This window comes from Mobula birostris, chromosome 3 (assembly GCF_030028105.1).
Source record: "Mobula birostris isolate sMobBir1 chromosome 3, sMobBir1.hap1, whole genome shotgun sequence".
Lineage (NCBI taxonomy): Eukaryota > Metazoa > Chordata > Chondrichthyes > Myliobatiformes > Myliobatidae > Mobula > Mobula birostris.
Genome location: NC_092372.1, coordinates 209,818,250 through 209,839,003, shown reverse-complemented (window position 1 = coordinate 209,839,003; position 20,754 = coordinate 209,818,250). Strand labels below are relative to the sequence as shown.

At 40.6% G+C, this 20,754-nt stretch overlaps 1 protein-coding gene across 3 annotated transcripts in view; it reads left to right on the top strand.

The window, feature by feature from the left end:
* Positions 1-20,754, top strand: part of rbm33a (RNA binding motif protein 33a) — a 186,907-nt gene that overhangs the window by 53,982 nt on the left and 112,171 nt on the right. For all 3 annotated transcript variants that reach the window (XM_072254056.1, XM_072254057.1, XM_072254055.1), the window contains exons 5-6: positions 5,740-6,082; positions 19,898-20,038. In XM_072254056.1, the coding sequence (XP_072110157.1) occupies positions 5,740-6,082; positions 19,898-20,038 (484 nt within the window). The remainder of the gene's footprint in view (positions 1-5,739; positions 6,083-19,897; positions 20,039-20,754) is intronic.

The window sequence follows — 20,754 nt, the reverse complement described above, 5'->3', positions numbered from 1 at the left end:
TCACTCCACTATTTAAGAAGGGGGCAAGGAAGCAAAAAGGAAATTATAGACCTGTTAGCTTGACAAAGGTGGTTGGGAAGTTGTTGGAGTCGATTGTCAAGGGTGAGGTTACCGAGTACCTGGAGCCATATGACAAGATAGGCAGAACTCAGCATGGATTCCTTAAAGGAAAATCCTGCCTGACAAACCTATTACAATTTTTTGAGGAAATTACCAGTAGGCTAGACAAGGGAGATGCAGTGGATGTTGTATATTTGGATTTTCAGAAGGCCTTTGACAAGGTGCCACACATGAGGCTACTTAACAAGATAAGAGCCCATGGAATTACGGGAAAGTTACATACGTGGATAGGGCGTTGGCTGATTGGCAGGAAGCAGAGAGTGGGAATAAAGGGATCCTATTCTAGTTGGCTGCTGGTTACCAGTGGTGTTCCACAGGGGTCCATGTTGGGGCCGCTTCTTTTTACATTGTACATCAACGATCTAGATTATGGAATAGATGGCTTTGTGGCTAAGTTTGCTGATGATATGAAGATAGGTGGAAGGAAACAGAGAGTCTGCAGAGAGACTTGGATGGGTTGGAAGAATGGGCAAAGAAGTGGCAAATGAAATACAGTGTTGGAAAGTGTATGGTTGTGCACTTTGGCAGAAGAAATAAGCAGGCAGACTATTATTTAAATGGGGAGAGAATTCAAAGTTCTGAGATGCAACTGGACTTGGGAGTCCTTGTGCAGGATACCCTTAAGGTTAACCTCCAGGTTGAGTTGGTGGTGAAGAAGGCGAATGCAATGTTGGCATTCATTTCTAAAGGAATAGAGTATAGGAGCAGGAATGTGATGTTGAGGCTCTATAAGGCGCTGGTAAGACCTCACTTGGAGTACTGTGGGCAGTTTTGGTCTCCTTATTTAAGAAAGGATGTGCTGACGTTGGAGAGGGTACAGAGAAGATTCACTAGAATGATTCCAGGAATGAGAGGGTTAACATATGAGGAACATTTGTCCGCTTTTGGACTGTATTCCTTGGCGTTTAGAAGAATGGGGGGGACCTCATAGAAACATTTCAAATGTTGAAAGGCATGGACAGAGTGGGTGCTGTTTCCCATGATGGAGGAGTCTAGTACGAGAGGGCATGACTTAAGGATTGAAGGGTGTCCATTCAGAACAGAGATACGAAGAAATTTTTTTTAGCCAGAGTATGGTGAATCTGTGGAATTTGTTGCCACGGGCAGCAGTGGAGGCCAAGTCATTGGGTGTATTTAAGGCAGAGATTGATAGGTATTTGAGTAGCCAGGGCATCAAAGGTTCTGGTGAGAAGGTGGGGGAGTGGGACTAAATGGGAGAATGGAACAGCTCATGATAAAATGGTGGAGCAGACTGGATGGGCCAAATGGCCGACTTCTGCTCCTTTGTCTTATGGTCTTATTCCAAATTCACTGACCTGCTTCACAGGTCTGCTTTAACCACTTAGCAAAATTTCATATAACCATTTTGGTGCCTCTGTTTAACAGTTTGGCTGTTTATAAGTGCTAAAATCTTTTGGTTTTTCATTTGTTCTGTATTGAATAAGGAGGCATATTGAATGCGAGCTGGTACCCACACCGCGTCCTGTAGATCAGTAATTCTATCTCCGGACTGAGATTGTAGGTCGCTCGACACACACAAGATAGAAGCATTATTAAACAAGATATCACACTCATAATTGTTAGGAAATGAGGATTTGTTTTGTCAAATCTGTCTGTAATCCTTCTAACTTGCAACCTCAGTAATTAAATAATACCATGACTTTGCAAATAATCATCCTTATCGAGCATTTTAACGCTTTTCTCCAGACAAAATGTGGTTTCTCAACCACTTATATGATTGGTGTAAATTTAATGTTTTATACCCTGAGCTGTAATATTATCTGGCATTTTCTGAGCCTGGAAGGAGACTGATTCGATAGTCTGAAAATGAGAAGAGTTTAATTCATCTCTTTTATTGTTTCTTCCCAGCATTCATTATTTCTGCATAAAGTTTTCCTAAGACATGTTTGAAACTTTTTGGGAGCCTGAAAGAAGACTGAACACACCAAATTTTAATACTGTTTGGGAATAGGTTCTGATTAAATTAATTATTTCAATCCTCAATAACTGCAACTTTACTTTTAAGCTGGCTGCTTAATTAATCTCGATTTATAGTGGTTGAGTTTCAGTTTCCTTATTTAAATTTCCACTTACCCAACCCTAGCAATGACTGGGTTGGGGAAAGGTTTGGGTGGGAGGGCTGGTGTGAAATTGGACACTCACGTGCCTGAAATGTGGTGTGAATTTCTGAGTGTTCATGTATAGAACTGTGCAAAAGTCTTAGGCTACGTCCACACTAGACTGGATAAATCCGTAACTGAAGCTTTTTCTCATCGTTTTGACCCTCCATCCACACTGAAATGGCGTTTTCCTCCCCCGAAAACTGAGATTTTCTAAAATGCCTTCCAGAGTGTGTAAATTTGAAAACGCCGATTGTGCAGAGCAGTGTGGACGGGGTAAACGGATATTTTTAAAACTGCTGTCATGACGTGCCGGAACAGATGGCGGCAGTGCGGCATTTCATTGTTTTCTTGAACGCAACCCCCCACGCAACCTAACAATTTCAGAACAGACGGCAACGAGACTGAAGCCAGAAGAGTTAGAAATGTACTCACCAAGTACTTTGACCCATAGCTTACTGAATAAATAAGTATACTCACTTGACCCTGTTTTTTGTCCTTGTTTGTATGAAGGTGGTTTATCTATTTATACAAGTACTTCTCTGACAATAGATGTGTAACAGCCTAATGTAACATTGTATGGAAATACCAGATAACACTGATGTAGACATGTTTTATACATTTAACAAGGTGATTTATTAATGCTACAGAGTTGGTCAGTTTTTCAATTTCCATCGTCAGTGGGTCATACTGTCCGTGAACTCCCTGTCGGTTGCCTCCATATGCTCCAGTATTTGTTTTTTTAGTTTTAAGTCCTCGTGCGCGAGAGCCAACAGCAATTCCTTTTAAGTTTTTCTACTCTGTAACTGGGCAAACGTGCACCAAGTATACTGTTTCCTCTTCGCTTGTTTTCTGTGTGTCCTGCGCATGCCCAGTAGGAGGAGATTGGCTCAAATATCCGTTGTAATGTGGACGGAGATACTTTCAAGAACACCTGGTGTGGACACCTATCGTTGTTACGTGAAGCCGGTGTTTTCAAAATTATCCGGTCTAGTGTGGATGTAGCCTTAGGCTTTCCTGAAAAGTGAAGATGTTTTCAAAAATAATGAAATGATAAGTTTCTATAAACAAAAAAATATAAAAACCAGTAAACAGTGAAAAGCTAAATCAAATCAATATTTTTTGTGACTGGCCTTTGCTTTTATGCATCAGTTCAACAGGTACACTGTTATGCAGTTTTATAAGAAAATCAGCTGGGAGGTTGTTCCAAGCAACTTGGAGAACTTGCCACAGTTCTTCTGTAGACTTTGGCTGTCTCACTTGCTTCCATTTCTTCAGGTAATCCCCTACAGCCTTAATGTTGAGATCAGGGCTTTGTGGAGGCCATCCCATTTGTTGTGGAACTTCCTGTTCTTTATTACTTTGGCCACAAGGTTAGGGCTCATTGTCCTGCTGCAGAATAAAGTTGAGACCTATCAAATGCCTCCCTAATGGTATTGCGTGATGGATGGATGAGAATCTGATTGTGTTTCTCAGCATTGAGGATTCCATTAATTCTGACCAGATCACCAACTCCATTTGCAGAAAAGCAGCCCCAATACTTGAGGGAACCTCTCCGTGCTTCACTATTGACTGTAGACCTTCATCCATGGAGTGTTCTTCTACAAACTGCCTCCTGTTTAAGCCAAAAATTTCAAATTTTGACTCGTTAGTTCAGAGCATTTGCTGCCATTGTTCATTACACCAATCGTTGCATTTTTGTGGGTAGGTAAGTTTCTTGGCTTTCTTTACACTTCGGAAGAATGGCTTTCTGGCAGCAATTCTTCCATGAAGATGACTCTGACAAGACTTTTCTGGACTGTAGAGGGGTGTACTTGGGCCCTATGATTTCTGCCAGTTCAGAGCTGATAGCAGTGATAGTCGTCTTCTGACTTAGAGGGACATCATTTTGATGTGTGTTTCGTCTGTTGCACTCAGTTTTGTGGCCAAGCATTGTGCTTCTGGTCCTTAACCTTTCCCATTTCTTTGTGCTGCTTCAGAAGAGCTTGAAGAACACATCTTGAAACTCTGTTGTGAAATCTATGCTTGGGAGAGACCTTGCTGATGCAGAATGACCACCTTGTCTCACTTCTTGCCATGGTACAAGAATTGATGATTTGAAGGTTAAATCATGTCTGGTTCTCACTCACCTTTTAGTTTGGTTGTCCTTTGCCCAGTTTTATTCCTTCTACGCCCTGTTCTGTTTCAGTTAATCATTTTAGTTCATTCAACTCTTGTCATTGATCATTAGCAACCTGCTTGTTATCTTTGTTTAATTATACACTGGGCTATATAAGTACTAAGTAATCAAGTTTTTATTTGAAGAGTCTTTTGTCAAAGTAGTAGGTTACTTCCTTTAAAGAAATACACTTATTTTACTGTAATATTTAAATTTTGGAAAATGAATGTAAATCTAAAATTTGATTTTTTCTACTGTTACACTAATGCAGAAGGCAAAAAATAAACACCTAAAACAAAATTTATGTAAAAAGAAATCTAGGGTGCATAAGGCTTTTGTAAATTAAGTTATAAATCCCAGTGCTAATGTCCAAATTGATAGATGGTGATGTTGAAACACCTGAGATACACAGGTGGGAAATAGATTTTTTTTTAGAGTTGAATTCAAAATTTGACTTAAAAATGTAATAGGTACCCAGTGTTCTTCAGGTCTCTTTCGTGGTGAACCCTGCATTTCCTAAAGCATACATTTGCAATATGTGAAATTTTACATTTGGTATGACATTTATATTTGCATCATCAGTTATAGGAGTATAAATTATTAAAATGCTTTTGTATTACAGAAGGTATTAAGTGAGTGATGGAAATGGTGACAGTCGTGATATTTTTAGAAATAAAAATATTTCTACATATTTCTATTTGCTGAACTCTTGTTTAATATGACTATGCATGTTATAAGAACAAAAAACTAACTTCCTTGAAGGCAACTGGCATCCAAGGAGAAAGGTGCATTGATTTGCTTTCATCAAAGCTGTTAAATTCAAACCTCTTAAGAATTTCCTTCCAGTATTTTCTATTTTTACTTTAAACTTTCAGAACCCACAATATTTTGTGATTGCATTGTGAAGTATCTGTTTCATTCTTAATCCAAAGATTAAAATTACATAAGAATTTAATCCATATTCATAGTTGATTGTGATTAAATCTCATGTACTATTTAAGGAGTTTATTTTGAATCTTTTGAGGGTTTTTTAGTTTATATAGTGATAACAGGCTTTTTACTGAAAGGAACATTATGAACCATTAACATCAGTATTGTGATTAAGAAGGAAATTTTTAATGATTTTGTTATAACCTACATTTTTAATGTATATTTGCCTATTGGCTTGACCATATTTGGAATTAACATTTCCTTTTCATAGTTTTTTTTGTAATTTTGCAATTAATACTTTAATTAAAGTTACTCCTGATACATTTATCATTTTTAATTGTAATCATAGAGACAGTACTTTTAGAAAATGGATTTTTACATTTTAAAACATGCCTTGCCTTATTTTTTCAGTTATCAAGGTGTATCGGTCGACATCAATGCTTCGACATCTTATACGGGTACATCCTTAGAATTGTCTAAGAGTATTGGTGACAAATCTGCTGAAGATATATTGCATTATGCAGATCAAGATGCAGATGATGAAAGTGCAGCCCTGGAAGCTGTAGACGATGCTCAAGAAGAGATGGCAGACTATGCTCAGGAAGAATATGTTGAAGATTTACAATATGAAAGCAACGACACTCACCTAGGAGACGACCAAATGGATTACCCGGTAGAACAGGGCGAAGAAGAGATGTACAATGATGAAGTGTTAGACCTTGAAATCAATGACCCTCTAGATGATGAATTTCAAGTAAGTCCTTTTCTGTTGTATCATTTCAGATAACACTTCATCACCAGAATCCAGGCTGATTTTAAAACTATTTCTGTCCCTAGAGAGGTGTGAAAATTAGACCTATTATCACTTGCTGTCAGTTTCTTTATCTCCTGTCTGACAAAGTTTATGTTGACAGCTTGTTTGGAGGTAGGCAATACCCTTCTGACAGGCTTAGAGACTGCTTGGCATTATGACCTTGAGGGTTGTATCTTTGTGAAAAACCCTGCATTGTCTGATGCAGATACATTGCCAATTGTCGAGCACAGTTAAGGTGAAAAGCTTTTTTTTATCAGCAGATTGGATGGGATCTGATTGAGCTCTGTAAAGGTGCATAGATTACTGACCTCTTTAGAATGTTAATTTTCTAGAAATGATTGATGTTCTTTGCATCCTTTCTTTCAACACATAGCAGCCTTAAGCTGAATAAAGAGATTAACTCTCAGCTCTTGAGATGATCTCTAGTGTGGAAGCATTTATCATCATTAAATGGGTAAAATCACATGTCAAGTGTATTTTTGAAAGGGAAGAAATGCTGATCTATATAATGAGTCAATCATGACATTTTTTTTGAGGGTTAAATTATTAAATCTTGTACTTGAACAGCAAATTTGAATTCAGTTTTTGTATTTTCCCTTTGCAACTCTATACACAAAAGTTACTTTAAAGTCTGCTGATTTTATCCAGATCACTTCTTTTGGAAGGGTGGGTATTATTACTAAACTAAACATTAATATTCACAGAATTGTAGTGTTATTTTTAAACAATTTTTCTCCATCCAAAAATCTTATTCCTATTTTCTTTCAACTAGTATACACAGTTTACACTCATCTCTAATCAATGCTGAAATTTTTTTTCTGGGAAGAAGCCTTTTATCAGTATAGTAAATATCCTTTGCAGAGAATCATTTAAAACTGGCAAATTCGCAATATTAGGATCCGTGAAAATGCCCTCAAAATGATAGGAGCTTCAACACTGTTCCCATTATAACCACTGGTGGATCCTGACACAAATGGCTGATGGTGAAAGAAGTATCTTGCTGGTGTTTTACAGAACATCTTTCTAAAGCTGCTATGTTTTTTATCGGTGTAAACACGAGGAATTCTGCAGATGCTGGAAATTCAAGCAACACACGTCAAAGTTGCTGGTGAACGCAGCAAGCCAGGCAGCATCTCTAGGAAGAGATGCAGTCGACGATTCGGGCCGAGACCCTTCGTCAGGACTAACTGAAGGAAGAGCTAGTAAGAGATTTGAAAGTGGGAGAGGGAGTTCAAATCTCTTACTAGCTCTTCCTTCAGTTAGTCCTGACGAAGGGTCTCGGCCCAAAATGTCGACTATACCTCTTCCTAGAGATGCTGCCTGGCCTGCTGCGTTCACCAGCAACTTTGATGTGTGTTGCATGTTTTTTATTGGGCTGTGTTAACATAACTTTTCCCTACATTGGATGCATACTAATATGCGAATATTAGGTAATGTGGTTATTCAACATACTTAACCCCTCCTTGATGACAAGTAATAAAGAGGTGACTTCCTGTACATTTCAGAATGATATCACTACCACCTTTGGTTTGTGATTTTGTTGATAATGCAGGCCATTTGCAAGGTTCTCCATGGTGGACTGATCCAGAAAGTTACAGCACGTGAGATTTAAGGCAAGCCGGCTAATTAAATCTAAAATTGGCCTGGTGATGGGAGGCAGCGGTCAAAGCTCCAATCATTTTGACAAGCATTTTCACTGATCCTAATAAAGTGAATTACAGTCTGTAATCAGTGGTGTACTGCAGGGGTTGGTGATTTGCTATTTTTGATTATATATTAATGACTGGAAGGCATGTCATAGAGTCGTACATGAAGGGTTGAAATGTGTTTATTTTAAATCAAGGAGAATTAAGGGCAAGTGAGATGAACTTAGAGCATGAATGAGTACAGGGAATACATTGTTGTGGCCATTGCAGAGATGTGGTTGAAGGAAGGTCAGGACTGGCTGCTTAATATTTCACAATTTCATTGGTTTGGAAGGCATGGAGGGAGGTGAAAGAAAGGGAGGCATTGCGCCTCTAAACAGGGACAGTATCATAGCTGCACTGAGAGGAGGCATAATGGAGGACTCGCCCACTGAGTTTATAATCATAGTCATAGTCATACATTATTGATCCCGGGAGAAAGTGGTTACACATAACACTGCTCTCCCGAAATGTTCTCTGACTCCTGACAAGCACCGTCAACTCATCCATTTTATTACCCAGCGATCTCACATTGCCCATGATGAGAGAGGGGAGACATGGCTTATAACTTCTCTTCTCCATAAGCCTCTGTTGTCTCGACCTGGTCCTCTTCCCTCGCCTTTTTGATCCCCCTCTGCATCCTCTGTGTGTTTTCTTCCAGATTTCAGCCGGGGTTTCCGCCGCTCTGTTCGCTAAACCCACTGGCATAAGCGCAATCATCTGGTCCCTGGAATAAACAATGCGACCATATTGCTGCCACGCTACTGAAACGTGTCCAAATGTACCTATTTCCAGCACTGAAAACCCAAATAAAACTCTCTCCACCAGCATGTTAGAGAGGGTGCAGCTTCAACGTGTTACCGTGGAAAAAAATACAACAAATAACCTAAGTTAAAAAAGTTTAAAAAGTAAGAAAACTAGATGGAGCGACTGTAACAGGCTGCATGCACGACCGGCGCATGCGCACTAATTGGTAGAGCTCAAAAAATAAGAAAGGTGCAATCACTTTGATGAGATTATACTTTGATCTCTAAAATAGTCACCTTTCTGCTCTCTTCCATGTTATCTGACCACCCTCTGAGTGCAATTTCCCCTCTCACCTAAAACTAGTTTTAGGCTAACTTATCCTTGGAAAATGACTGACCATTTATCCTGTCTGTAGCCCTCACAATTTTATAGATCTTTATCATGTCACCCCTCAGCCTTCTGTGCTCCAGTGGGAATAGACTCAGCCTTTCCAATCTCTACTTGTAACTAAAACCTTCTATTGCAGGCAACTTTCTGGTGATTCCCTTTTGCACTCTTTCCAGCATTTCCGTGTTCTTTCTATATTGTGGTGACCAGAACTGTACACTGTATTTCAAATGTGGCTAAATTCTTGTACAACTGCAACATGTTGCCCTAAGCCAATACCCCAACGTATGAAAGCAAGCAAGCAAGCACCTTCTGTACTATGCTATCCACCTATCACAGTTTTCGGGAAGCTAAAACTTGCATCTCAAGTGCCCTCTCTGCATCAGTGTACTGCTGTTGACTACGTATGTCTGACCAGTATTATATGGCCACAAATACCTTACCTCACACTTGCCTGGATTAACTTCCATTTGCCACCATTCTGCCCATCTTTCCAGATGATACTTGGGGGAACCATCCTTACAGTCTTCGAGTCCTGAGCAAATGTATTTATCAAACTACCAACATTCTTGCCCAGGCTATTTTATAAAAAAAAAATACAGGGCCAATATCTTTGGATCATTGTCAGAAAAACTACCTTAACCACAACCCTCCACCTATCACCATACCAGTATGAGTAGTCATGGATGATAGAAATTGGTGGTGTTGTGGGTAACAAGAAAGGTTATCTAAGACTACAGTACGACATAGATCACCTGGAAAGTTTTTTAGAGTGTTGGAGGATGCAGTTTAAACCTTGCAAGTGCAAGATATTGTAATTTGGGAATGCAAGTGCTGGTAGGACTAATATAGTAAATGGTAAGGCATGAAGTAATGTTGATGAACAATGTGACTTTGGGCTCAAGTCTGTTGTTCCCTAAAAGTAGCTACACTGGTAGATGTGTAGGCAAAGGCATGTTTCCCTTCATAGGTCAGGGCATGGATGTTGGACTGAATCTTACGTTACAACTTTACAATTTACTGGTTCAACCACACTTGGAGTAATGTGTGTGAATTTTGGTTGTTGTATTATACGAAGGATGTGGTTGTGCTAGGGAGTATGCAGAGGAGATTCATCGGGATGGTGCCTAGATTGGAGGACTTTTGTTTTGGGGAAAATTGAGTAGGCAGGAGCAAAGGAAACTGAGAGGTGATCTGATTGAGGTGTATGAATTAGTAAGAAGCATAGATAGTGTGGGTATTAAGAATTTTTTGCTCATGGTAGCAATGTCATATACGTCAGTGATTTGGATGAAGGAATTTGATGGCTTTGTGGCCAAGTTTACGGACGATATGAAGATAGGTGGATGGGCAGGCAATGCTGAGGAGAAAGGGTGTTTCCTGAAGGACTTAGAAAGATTGGGAGGATGGGCAAAGAAGTGGCAGATGGAATGCAGTGTAAGGAAAAACATGCTTATCCACTTTGGCAGAAGGAATAAAGGTGTGAACTGTTTTTTAAATTGGGGAGAAAATTTTTTAAAAATCAGACGTGCAAAGGGACTTGGGAGTCCTCATGCATATCCTCTTTAGGTTTACTTGCAGATTGAGTTGGTGGTAAGGAAGGCAAGTGCAATGTTAGCATTCTTTTTGAGAGGTCTAGAATATAAGAGTAAGGATATTATGCTGAGGCTTTATAAGGCAGTGCTTAGATTGCTCTTGGAGCATTGTGAGCAATTTTGGGCCCCTTATCAAAGAAAAGATGTGCTGGCATTGGAGAGGGTTCAGAGGAGGTTCACGAGAATGATCCCAGGAATGAAAAGGTTGACAGGTGAGTTTGATGGCTCTGGGCCTACATTCACTAGAGGAATGAGGGGGGATTTTATTGTGTGGAAGTCGAATCCGGATAAAGTCACTCAGAGACTGTATAAGTACAAACTCTTTATTCAAAGCACCCGGGGCTTACTCAGTTAGTCGCTCAAACAGGAATAGTCTGCTCCTGCCCAATCCACCAACTAACTCACAATTCCCCTTATAGAAGAGATATAATGTTCAAGTACCCCCACACATACCAAGCTGGAGTCAGATTTATCTATTGTTTGACAGTACCGAGAGACAAATTACAGAATTGGCAAAATGGTGTAATACACAAACAGGCTGGACTGGTTCTCTCTCTGCACTTGACTGCACAAAGAAACAAAGACCTTGCATTTCCAGCATCTGCAGATTTCCTCATGTTTGCGTTTTTAAAAGATCTTGAAACACTGTCTAATTCCGAGAAGAAATATGGCTCAGCATGGTTTAGCACATTTGTTGATCATCAGAGGTTTCTTTCAGAAAGAACAGGTTGCTATTGTTTAATGAAGTGTTAATCCTTTTGCATACTTTATCAATTGAAACCTATTGAATATTGAAAGCAACACACATAAAAGTTGTTGGTGAACGCAGCAGGCCAGGCAGCATCTCTAGGAAGAGGTGCAGTTGACGTTTCAGGCTGAGACCCTATTGAAAGCCCTAGATAGAATGGATGTGGAGAGAATGTTTCTTACAGAGGGGGAATCTAGGACCAGAGGGCACGGCCTCAGAATTGAGGGATATCCATTTAAAACAGAGATGAGGGTGGTGCAACTGTGGAATTCATTATCACAGTTGAGGCCAGTTCATTGGTTATACTTAAGGCGGAGGTTGATAGGTTCTTGATTAATCAGAGCATCAAAGGTTACAGGGAGAAGGTGGGAGAATGAGGTTGAGAGGGATAATAAATTAGCCATGATGGACTGGCAGAACAGACTTAATAGGCCGGATGGCCTAATTCTTCTTTAATGTCTTATGGTCTCAGGTGGTTGGTATCTGGAACTCTGTCAGAAGATGCAGTCACTATGATCAAGAGACACTTAAACCAGCTTTTAAATAGGCAAACCATGAAAAGATACAGACCTAGAGCAGACGAATGGGATGCGTTTTCATTTGCAGTAAAGGTTCCATAGATGTGGTGAGCTGATGGGCTAGTTTCTTGTGCTGTTCACCTCTGTGACTCCATGACTGTACATTATTCGTAATATACTTTTTAACCTGGTTTTCAAATTTACCTATTTGACGAAATAGTTCTTTAGTATCTACTCTACTGCATTCTTCTTTTACTTTAACTAATATGGCAGGGCGATGGGAACCCACGCAGAAGAGAAGAGGGAAGTGATGCAGATACCAAAGCTAGAGTTAGTGAAGAAAAAAGTAAGAGTAGAGTGCATAAAAGTAAAAAGCAAAAGTCGCACAGGTCACTAGATTCTAAAAGGACAATGAGTATAAAGGGACTTTATCTAAATACCCGTAGTATTAGAAACAAGGTTAGTGAACTTGTGGCACAGGTAAGTACCAAGGCATATGATTTAGTGGCCATTACAGAAACCTGGTTGCAAGGTGGATATGACTAGGAATTAAATATCCGAGGGTATCAGGTCATACGGAAAGATAGGCAGGAAGGCAAAGGAGGTGGGGTGGCGCTCTTAGTTAAGGATGAGATCAGGGCGATTGTGAGAGACGATATAAGATCTACGGAGCAGAATGTTGAGTCCATCTGGGTAGAGGTTAAGAATAGTAAAGGGAAAAAAAATCACTGGTGGGAGTTGTCTATAGGCCACCTAATAAAAATATTGCAGAGGTGATTAACCAAGAAATAACTGAGTCTTGTAAGAACGGAACAGCAGTTGTCATGGAGGATTTTAATTTCCACATAGATTGGGTGAATCAAGTTGGTCAAGGAAGTCTTGAGGAGGACTTTATAGAATGCATCAGTGATGGCTTTCTTGAGCAGCATGTTAGTGAACCTACAAGGGAAAATGCTATCGTAGATCTAGTCCTGTGCAATGAGACAGGTAAAATTAATGATCTTGTAGTCAGGGATCCTCTTGGAAAGAGTGATCATAGTATGATTGAATTTTGCATACAGATGGAGGATGAAATATTTAGATCTAAAACTAGTGTATTATGCTTGGACAAGGGAGATTACAACAGGATGAAGGAGGAGTTGGCTAGTGTGGATTGGGAGCACAGGCTATTTGGTAGGTCAGTTGAGGAACAGTGGAATACTTCAAAGAGATTTTTTATAGTGCTCAACAAAAGTATATTCCATTCAAAAGTAAGGACAGTAAGTGTGGGGAAAGCCAGCCTTGGATAACTAAGGAAATAAAAGATAGTATCAGATTAAAAACTCGTGTACAAGGTCGCAAAGAGTAGTGGGAGACTGGAGGATTGGTAAAACTTCACAAAGCAACAAAGAACAACTAAGCAAGAAATAAGGAAAGGGAAGATAGAGGTTGAAAATAAATTAGCACAAAATATAAAAACAGATAGCAAAAGTTTTTATAAATATATAAAGTGGAAGAGGGTGGCTAAAGTCAACTTAGGTCCCTTGGTAGACGAGAAGGGGAAATTGATATTGGGTGATAAGGAAATGGCTGATGCATTGAACGACTATTTTGTGTTGGTCTTCACGGTGGAGGACACGTCTAATATGCCAAAGAATGATGTTGTGGACGAAATGGGAGGTGAGGACCTCGATAAAATCACTGTCACTAAAGAGATAGTGAAGAGCAAACTAGGGGGCCTGAAAGTAGATTAGTCCCCTGGTCCTGATGGGATGCACCCCAGGGTGCTGAGGGAATTATGGATAGAACTGAGAAACTGTAAGAGCAAAAAGACCCTGATGGGAGTTATCTACAGGCCCCCAAACAATAGCCTGGATATAGGGTGCAAATTAAATCTAGAGTTAAAATTGGCATGTCACAAAGGTAATTCTACAGTTGTTATGGGGGATTTTAACATGCAGGTAGACTGGGAAAATCAAGTTGGTACTGGACCCCAAGAAAAGGAGTTTGTGGAATGCCTCAGAGATGGATTCTTAGAGCAGCTTGTGTTAGAGCCTACCAGGGAGAAGGCAATTCTGGATTTAATGTTGTGTAATGAGCCAGATTTGATAAGGGAACTCGAGGTAAAGGAACCATTAGGAGGTAGTGACCATAATATGATAAGTTTTAGTCTACAATTTGAGAGGGAGAAGGGAAGGTCGGAAGTGTCAGTATTACAGTTGAACAAAGGGGACTATGGACACATGAGGGAGGAGCTGGCAAAAGTTAACTGGAAAGATACCCAAGCAGGGATGACAGTGGAACAACAATGGCAGGTATTTCTGGGAATAATACAAAAAATGCAGAATCAGTTCATTCCAAAGAGGAAGTAAGGTTCTAAGGGGAGTAAGGGGCAACCGTGGATGATAAGGGAAGTCAAGGACAGTATAAAAATAAAAGAGAGGAAGTATAACATAGCAAGGATGAGTGGGAAGCCAGAGGATTGGGAGACTTTTAAGGAGCAACAGAAGATAACTAAAAAGGCAATACAGGGGGAGGGGGGGGGAGATGAGGTACAAAGGTAAGCTAGCCAAGAATATAAAGGATGATAATAAAAGCTTCTTTAGGTACGTGAAGAGGAAAAAATTAATTAAGACCAAAGTTGGGCCCTTGAAGACAGAAACGGGTGAAATAATTATGGGGAACAAGGAAATGGCAGATGAGTTAACAGGTACTTTGGATCTGTCTTCACTATGGAAAACACAAACAATCTCCCAGATGTAATAGTGGCCAGAGGACCTAGGGTAACAGAGGAACTGAAGGAAATTCGCATCAGGCACAAAATGGTGTTGGGTAAACTGATGGGACTGAAGGTTGATAAATCCCCAGGGCCTGATGGTCTGCATCCCAGGGTACTTAAGGAGATGGCTCTAGAAATCGTGGACGCATTGGTAATCATTTTCCAATGTTCTATAGATTCAGGTTCAGTTCCTGCGGATTGGAGGGTAGCTAATATTATCCCACTTTTTAAGAAAGGAGGGAGAGAGAAAACAGGCAATTATAGACCAGTTAGTCTGACATCGATGGTGGGGAAGATGCTGGAATCAATTATAAAAGATGTAATAGTGGCATATTTGGATAGCAGTGGCAGGATAGGTCCGAGTCAGCGTGGATTTATGAAGGGGAAATCATGCTTGACTAATCTTCTGGAATTTTTTGAGAATGTGACTATGAAAATGGACGTGGGAAAGCCAGTGGATGTAGTGTACCTGGACTTTCGGAAAGCCTTTGATAAGGTCCTGCATAGGAGGTTAGTGGGCAAAGTTAGAGCAGATGGTATTGGGGGTAGGGTACTAACATGGATGGAAAATTGGTTGGCAGACAGGAAACAAAGAGTAGGGATTAATGGGTCCTTTTCAGAATGGCAGGCAGTGAATAGTGGGGTACCGCAAGGCTCGGTGCTGGGACTGCAGCTACTTACAATATACATTAATAATTTAGATGAAGGGATTAAAAGTAATATTAGCAAATTTGCAGATAACACAAAGCTGGTTGGCAGTGCGAAATGTGAGGAGGATGTTATGAGAATGCAGGGTGACTTGGACAGGTTGGGTGAGTGGGCAGATGCATAGCAGATGCAGTTTAATGTGGATAAATGTGAGGTTATCTACTTTGGTAGCAAGAACAGGAAGACAGATTACTATCTGAATGGTGTCAAGTTAGGAAAAGGGGAAGTACAATGAGATCTAGGTGTCCTTGTTCATCAGTCACTGAAAGTAAGCATGCAGGTACAGCAGGCAGTGAAGAAAGCTAATGGCATGCTGGCCTTCATAACAAGGGGAATTGAGTGTAGGAGGAAAGAGATCCTTCTGCAGTTGTACAGGGCCCTGGTGAGACCACAACTGGAATATTGTGTACAGTTTTGGTCTCCAAATTTGAGGAAGGACATTCTAGCTATTGAGGGAGTGCTATATTTCACAGTCTGTGGAATGCTCTGCCTCAGAAGGCAATGGAGGCCAATTCTCTGGGTTCTTTCAAGAAAGAGTTAGATAGAGCTCTTAAAGATAGCGGAGTGAAGGGATATGGGGAGAAGGCAGGAAAAGGGTACTGATTGTGGATGATCAGCCATGATCACAGTGAGTGGTGGTGCTGGCTCGAAGGGCCGAATGGCCTACTCCTGCACCTGTTGTCTATTGAATTGGCGGAGGTTACAGTAGACGCGTTGGTAATCATTTACCAAAATTCTCTAGACTCTGGACAGGTCCCAGCGGATTGGAAGACAGCAACTGTCACGCCATTTTAAAAAAAAAGGATGTAGGCAAAAGGCAGGTAACTATAGGCCAGTTAGCTTAACATCTGTAGTCGGGGAAATGCTTGTAGCTGTCATTAAGGAAGAAATAGCGAAACATTTAGAAAGGAGTGGTTCCATTAGAAAGATGCAGCATGGATTCAGAAAGGGCAGGTCCTGTTTGGCAAACTTACTGGAGTTCTTTGAGAACATAATGAGTGCAGTGGATAGAGGGGACCAGGTGGATGTCATATACTTGGATTTCTAGAAGGCATTTGATAAGGTGCCGCACAAGAGACTTATAAATAAGATATGGATGCATGGAGTCGGAGGAAGTGTATTGGCATGGATAGTGGATTGGTTAACCAATAGAAGGCAGAGAGTTGGTATAAATGGGTGTTTCTCTGGTTGGCAGTCAGTGATGAGTGAAGTGCTGCAGGGGTCGGTGCTGGGCCCGCAGCTGTTTACCATTTACATTGATGATTTGGAAGAGGGAACTGAGTGTGGCAGCACTTGCTGATGACACTAAACTGAGTGGAAAAGCAAATTGTAGAGAGGATGTGGAGATTCTGCAGAGTGATATACATAGGTTAAGTGAGTGGGCCAAGGTCTGGCAGATGGAATACAATGTTGGTAAATGTGCACTTTGGAAGGAATAATAGAAGAGCAGATTATTATTTAAATGGTGAAAGATTGCAGCATGCTGTTGTGCAGAGAGACTCAGGAGTACTTGTGCATGAATTGCAAAAAGTTGGCTTGCAGGTACAACAGGTTATTAAGAAGGCAAACGGAATGTTGACCGTCATTGCTAGAGGGATTGAATTCAAGAGCAGGAAGATCATGCTGCAACTGTACAGGGTACTGGTGAGGCCACATCTGGAGTACTGTGTGCAGTTCTGGTCTCCGTACTTGAGGAAGGATATACTGGCTTCGGAGGCAGTGCAGAGGAGGTTCACCAGGTTGATTCCAGGGATGAAGGGGTTAACCTATGAGGAGAGATTGAGTTGCCTGGGACTATGCTCTCTGGAATTCAGAAGAATGACAGGGGATCTTATAGAAACGTACAAAATTTTGAATAAGATAAAAGTAGGAAAGTTGTTTCCATTGGTAGGTGAGACTAGAACTAGGGGACATTGCCTCAAGATTAAGGAGAAAAGATTTAGGATGGAGATGAGGAGAAACTGTTTTTCCTAGAGAGTGGTGAATCTGTGGAATTTTCTGCCCAGGGAAACAGTTGAGGCTTCTTCACTAAATATACGTAAGATACAGTTAGATAGATTTTTACATAGTAGGAGAATTAAGAGTTGTGGGGAAAAGGCAGGTAGATGGAGCTGAGTTTCCGTACATACCCTGCCATGATCTTATTGAATGGCGGGGCAGGCTCGATGGGCCGGATGGCCTACTCATGCTCCTATTTGTATTTTTGACTTGTGTGTACCAGCCCTTAACATTATAATCTCAGACAAAATTTAAACTGAATTTTTGAAACCAGTCCTTATAGGTTAGCCCTTACTACAACATGGGGGAAATGTATTTATCCACTGCAGTGCACCTGGTGAGGTGACACTTCACCTGTGAGTCTCTTGGGGTCATATACTGTGCGTGGTGCTCCAGGTGTGGCCTCCTGTATATCGGTGAGACCCGATGTAGATTGGGAGACCACTTCATCGTATGTTCTGTCCGCCAGAAGACGCAAGATCTCCCAGTGGCCACCCATTTAATTCCACTTCCCATTTCCATTCTGATATGTCTATCAATGCCCTCTTGTACTGTCATGATGAGGCCACACTCAGGTTGGAGGAACAGCACCTTATATTCAGTTTGGGTAGCTGAGCAGCCTCCAACTTGATGGTATGAACATGAGATCATCTTGACGAAGTGTCTTGGCCCGATATGTCGACTGTACCTCTTCCTAGAGATGCTGCCTGGCCTGCGTGTTCACCAGCAACTTTTATGTGTGTTGCTTGATGGTATGAACATCGATTTCTCAAACTTCTGGTAATCGCTCCCCCCCCCCCCCCCCCCCCCCACCACCACCACCATTCTCCATCCCCTTTTTCCTCTGTCTCTCCTTATCTCCTTGCCTGCCCATGGCCTCTCTCTCTCTGGTGCTTCTCCCCCCCCCCCCCCCCACCACCTTTCCTTTCTTCTGTGGCCTTCTGCCCTCTTCTATCAGTCTCCACCTTCTGCAGCCTGTATCTCTTTCACCAATCAACTTCCCAGCTCACCTCTCACCCTCCTAGTTTCAAATATCACCTTGTGTTTCTCCCAGTTCTTCACTCCCCCGCCCACCTTTTAAATCTACTCCTCAGCTCTTTTTCTGCAGTACTGCCGAAGGGTCTTGGCCTGAAATGTTGACTGGATTCTTTTCCGTAGATGCTGCTTGGCCTGCTGAGTTCCTCCAGCATTTTGTGTGTGTTGCTTGGATTTCCAGCATCTTCACATTTTCTCTTATTTGTGATTGAGTTCAATGAAGGACTGCTTTAGGGACTTCAGCTCCGCATTTTTCCTCGCCGGGCAGGGTGGGGGGACGTTTACTCCTGAAGCTTCCCCGTGAATTGGTATAACCGCAAGGCAGCAGAGGTTTGAGACCGGGGTTTTCTTTCTCGTAGGTGAGTTGCCAACCACGGCTGATGAGCACCATCTGTCTGAAATCAAATCTCTGATTAATCCAACATACCATTGCTTGGAAATCTCTTCCATTTCATATCTGACTCAATAATTCATAATGTGACTGGTATGTCCAAAGCGCAAGTAAAGTACGTGGGCAAAATTGGGGACTTCAATGCCCAAGATCTGTATTGTGGACGAAGTGTGTAGCCATTGGGGCCTATAGCATGAGGGATCCAGAATAGGTGATTATTTCCTGCTCCCTTTAAGCTCGCTGGGTTTACTGGGGTAGGTATTATACTGTTGTATTGTATGTTTTTAAAAAAGGGGGGAAACAAAGTATGTATGGATATTAACCTAGATAAGATGATGGGTTCCATGGTGTTTCTTTGTTTCGTGGCTACCTGTGGGAGGACGAATCTCAAGGTTGTATACTGTGTACTGATAATAAATGTACTTTGAATTTGTGAATCTAATGGGAGTATTATCTATTTGACTGAAAATATTCAATGGCCACGTTATTAGGTACAAATGTATACCTCATTAATGCAAATATCTAATTAGCCAGTCATGTGGCAGCAACTCAAAGCATAAAAGCATGTAGACATGATCAAGAGGTTCAGTTATTATTCAGACCAAACATCAGAATGGGGAAAGAATTGTGTTCGAAGTGATTTTGACCATGGAATTATTGTTGCTGCCAGGTGAGGTGGTTTGTGTATTAACAATTAAGTTTCCGATCAACTGATAGAAAAGCATATAAATTCCAAGCACACCACAATCAACAGCACACTGATGATGTCTCGCGTGGTGACAAAATGTTGGCAAGTAAATTGCCGAGATCAGAGAACAACTCAACCCAAGATAAGAGGGTGGTGGGGTGGTAACTGGAAATTTAATAATGGCCAAATTGGAACAAAATAACAAAAAGGGAACTTGGTTACTGAAGTAATAATTTGCACTAAGATCTGGAAAGTAAAGTTTCTCGACTCTATAAATTGTCTGATTTTATTTAATAAGCAAATTAGTTACTGTTTATATCATGCCAGAATATATTTATTACAGTATATAGAGGTGTAGAACTGCTAATTATAACTAATTACGTGGACATTATATTGTATTGCAATGATGAATTGTTACTTTATTTTAGCTGTGAGAAATAGAATGTTAAAGCGACACAAGAAACATTAAATTGCATTAATATTACTTTTGTTACCAGGATGAAGAATATTCACAGTTGTATGTTGCAAACCAAGATATGCCGGAACAGCTTCAAACTCAGGGTAATGATGAATATGAGGAAGCAGTGACCACAGAAGTACAAGAGCATGCTACAGAAACAGTGAATGAACCTGAAGAGGTAAAGTGAAATATAGTTTTAGACATGACAGACCTCCATTAATTCTCCAGTTCTGATGACAGGTCACTGAAATTTTAATGCCATTTGTCTGTCCACAGATGTTGCCTGACCTATCTGTATTTAGAATTTTATTTTATTTCTGTTGACCAGCATTTGTAGTTTTTCACTTTTCAATTCCTCTATTAATCAGTTTCTAGCAGTTATTCAGGGCAACAGAAAGTAAACCAAAGTGTTTCTGTCTGGGAATTTGTAGCCAATTTGAAGAGCTTTGGTTCCTTTGACACCATCAGTAATGGCAAAGTATAGTTGACAGTCACATAGGATTCACTTTCTCAACTGATGATTTTTGAGAAAGAGAGAGAAATCAATTTGAAAAGCATTTTCTGTTGGTAGTCCCTGAAATACACTACTTGCTTTTGTATAAAGTCATGCAGACCAATATGCCCAATGGTTGATTACCAAATGATGCCAATTCAACTAATTGAAATAGAAGAGTTTGACCTTCTGAGCAAGACATGACGATAAGGTGGAAAAGATGTGCACTTTCTCATTTAGTACTGGCAGCAGCATTTTTTTTAAAACATAAAATGTATGTATCATCTATGTATCAAAAAGTTTTCATGCACCACACAGATTTTATTCAAATATCTGTTTATTAAGATCAGTGAAATTACTCAGTGCATAGTAGAGAAATGGGTTTTTCAGCCCAGTTTGTC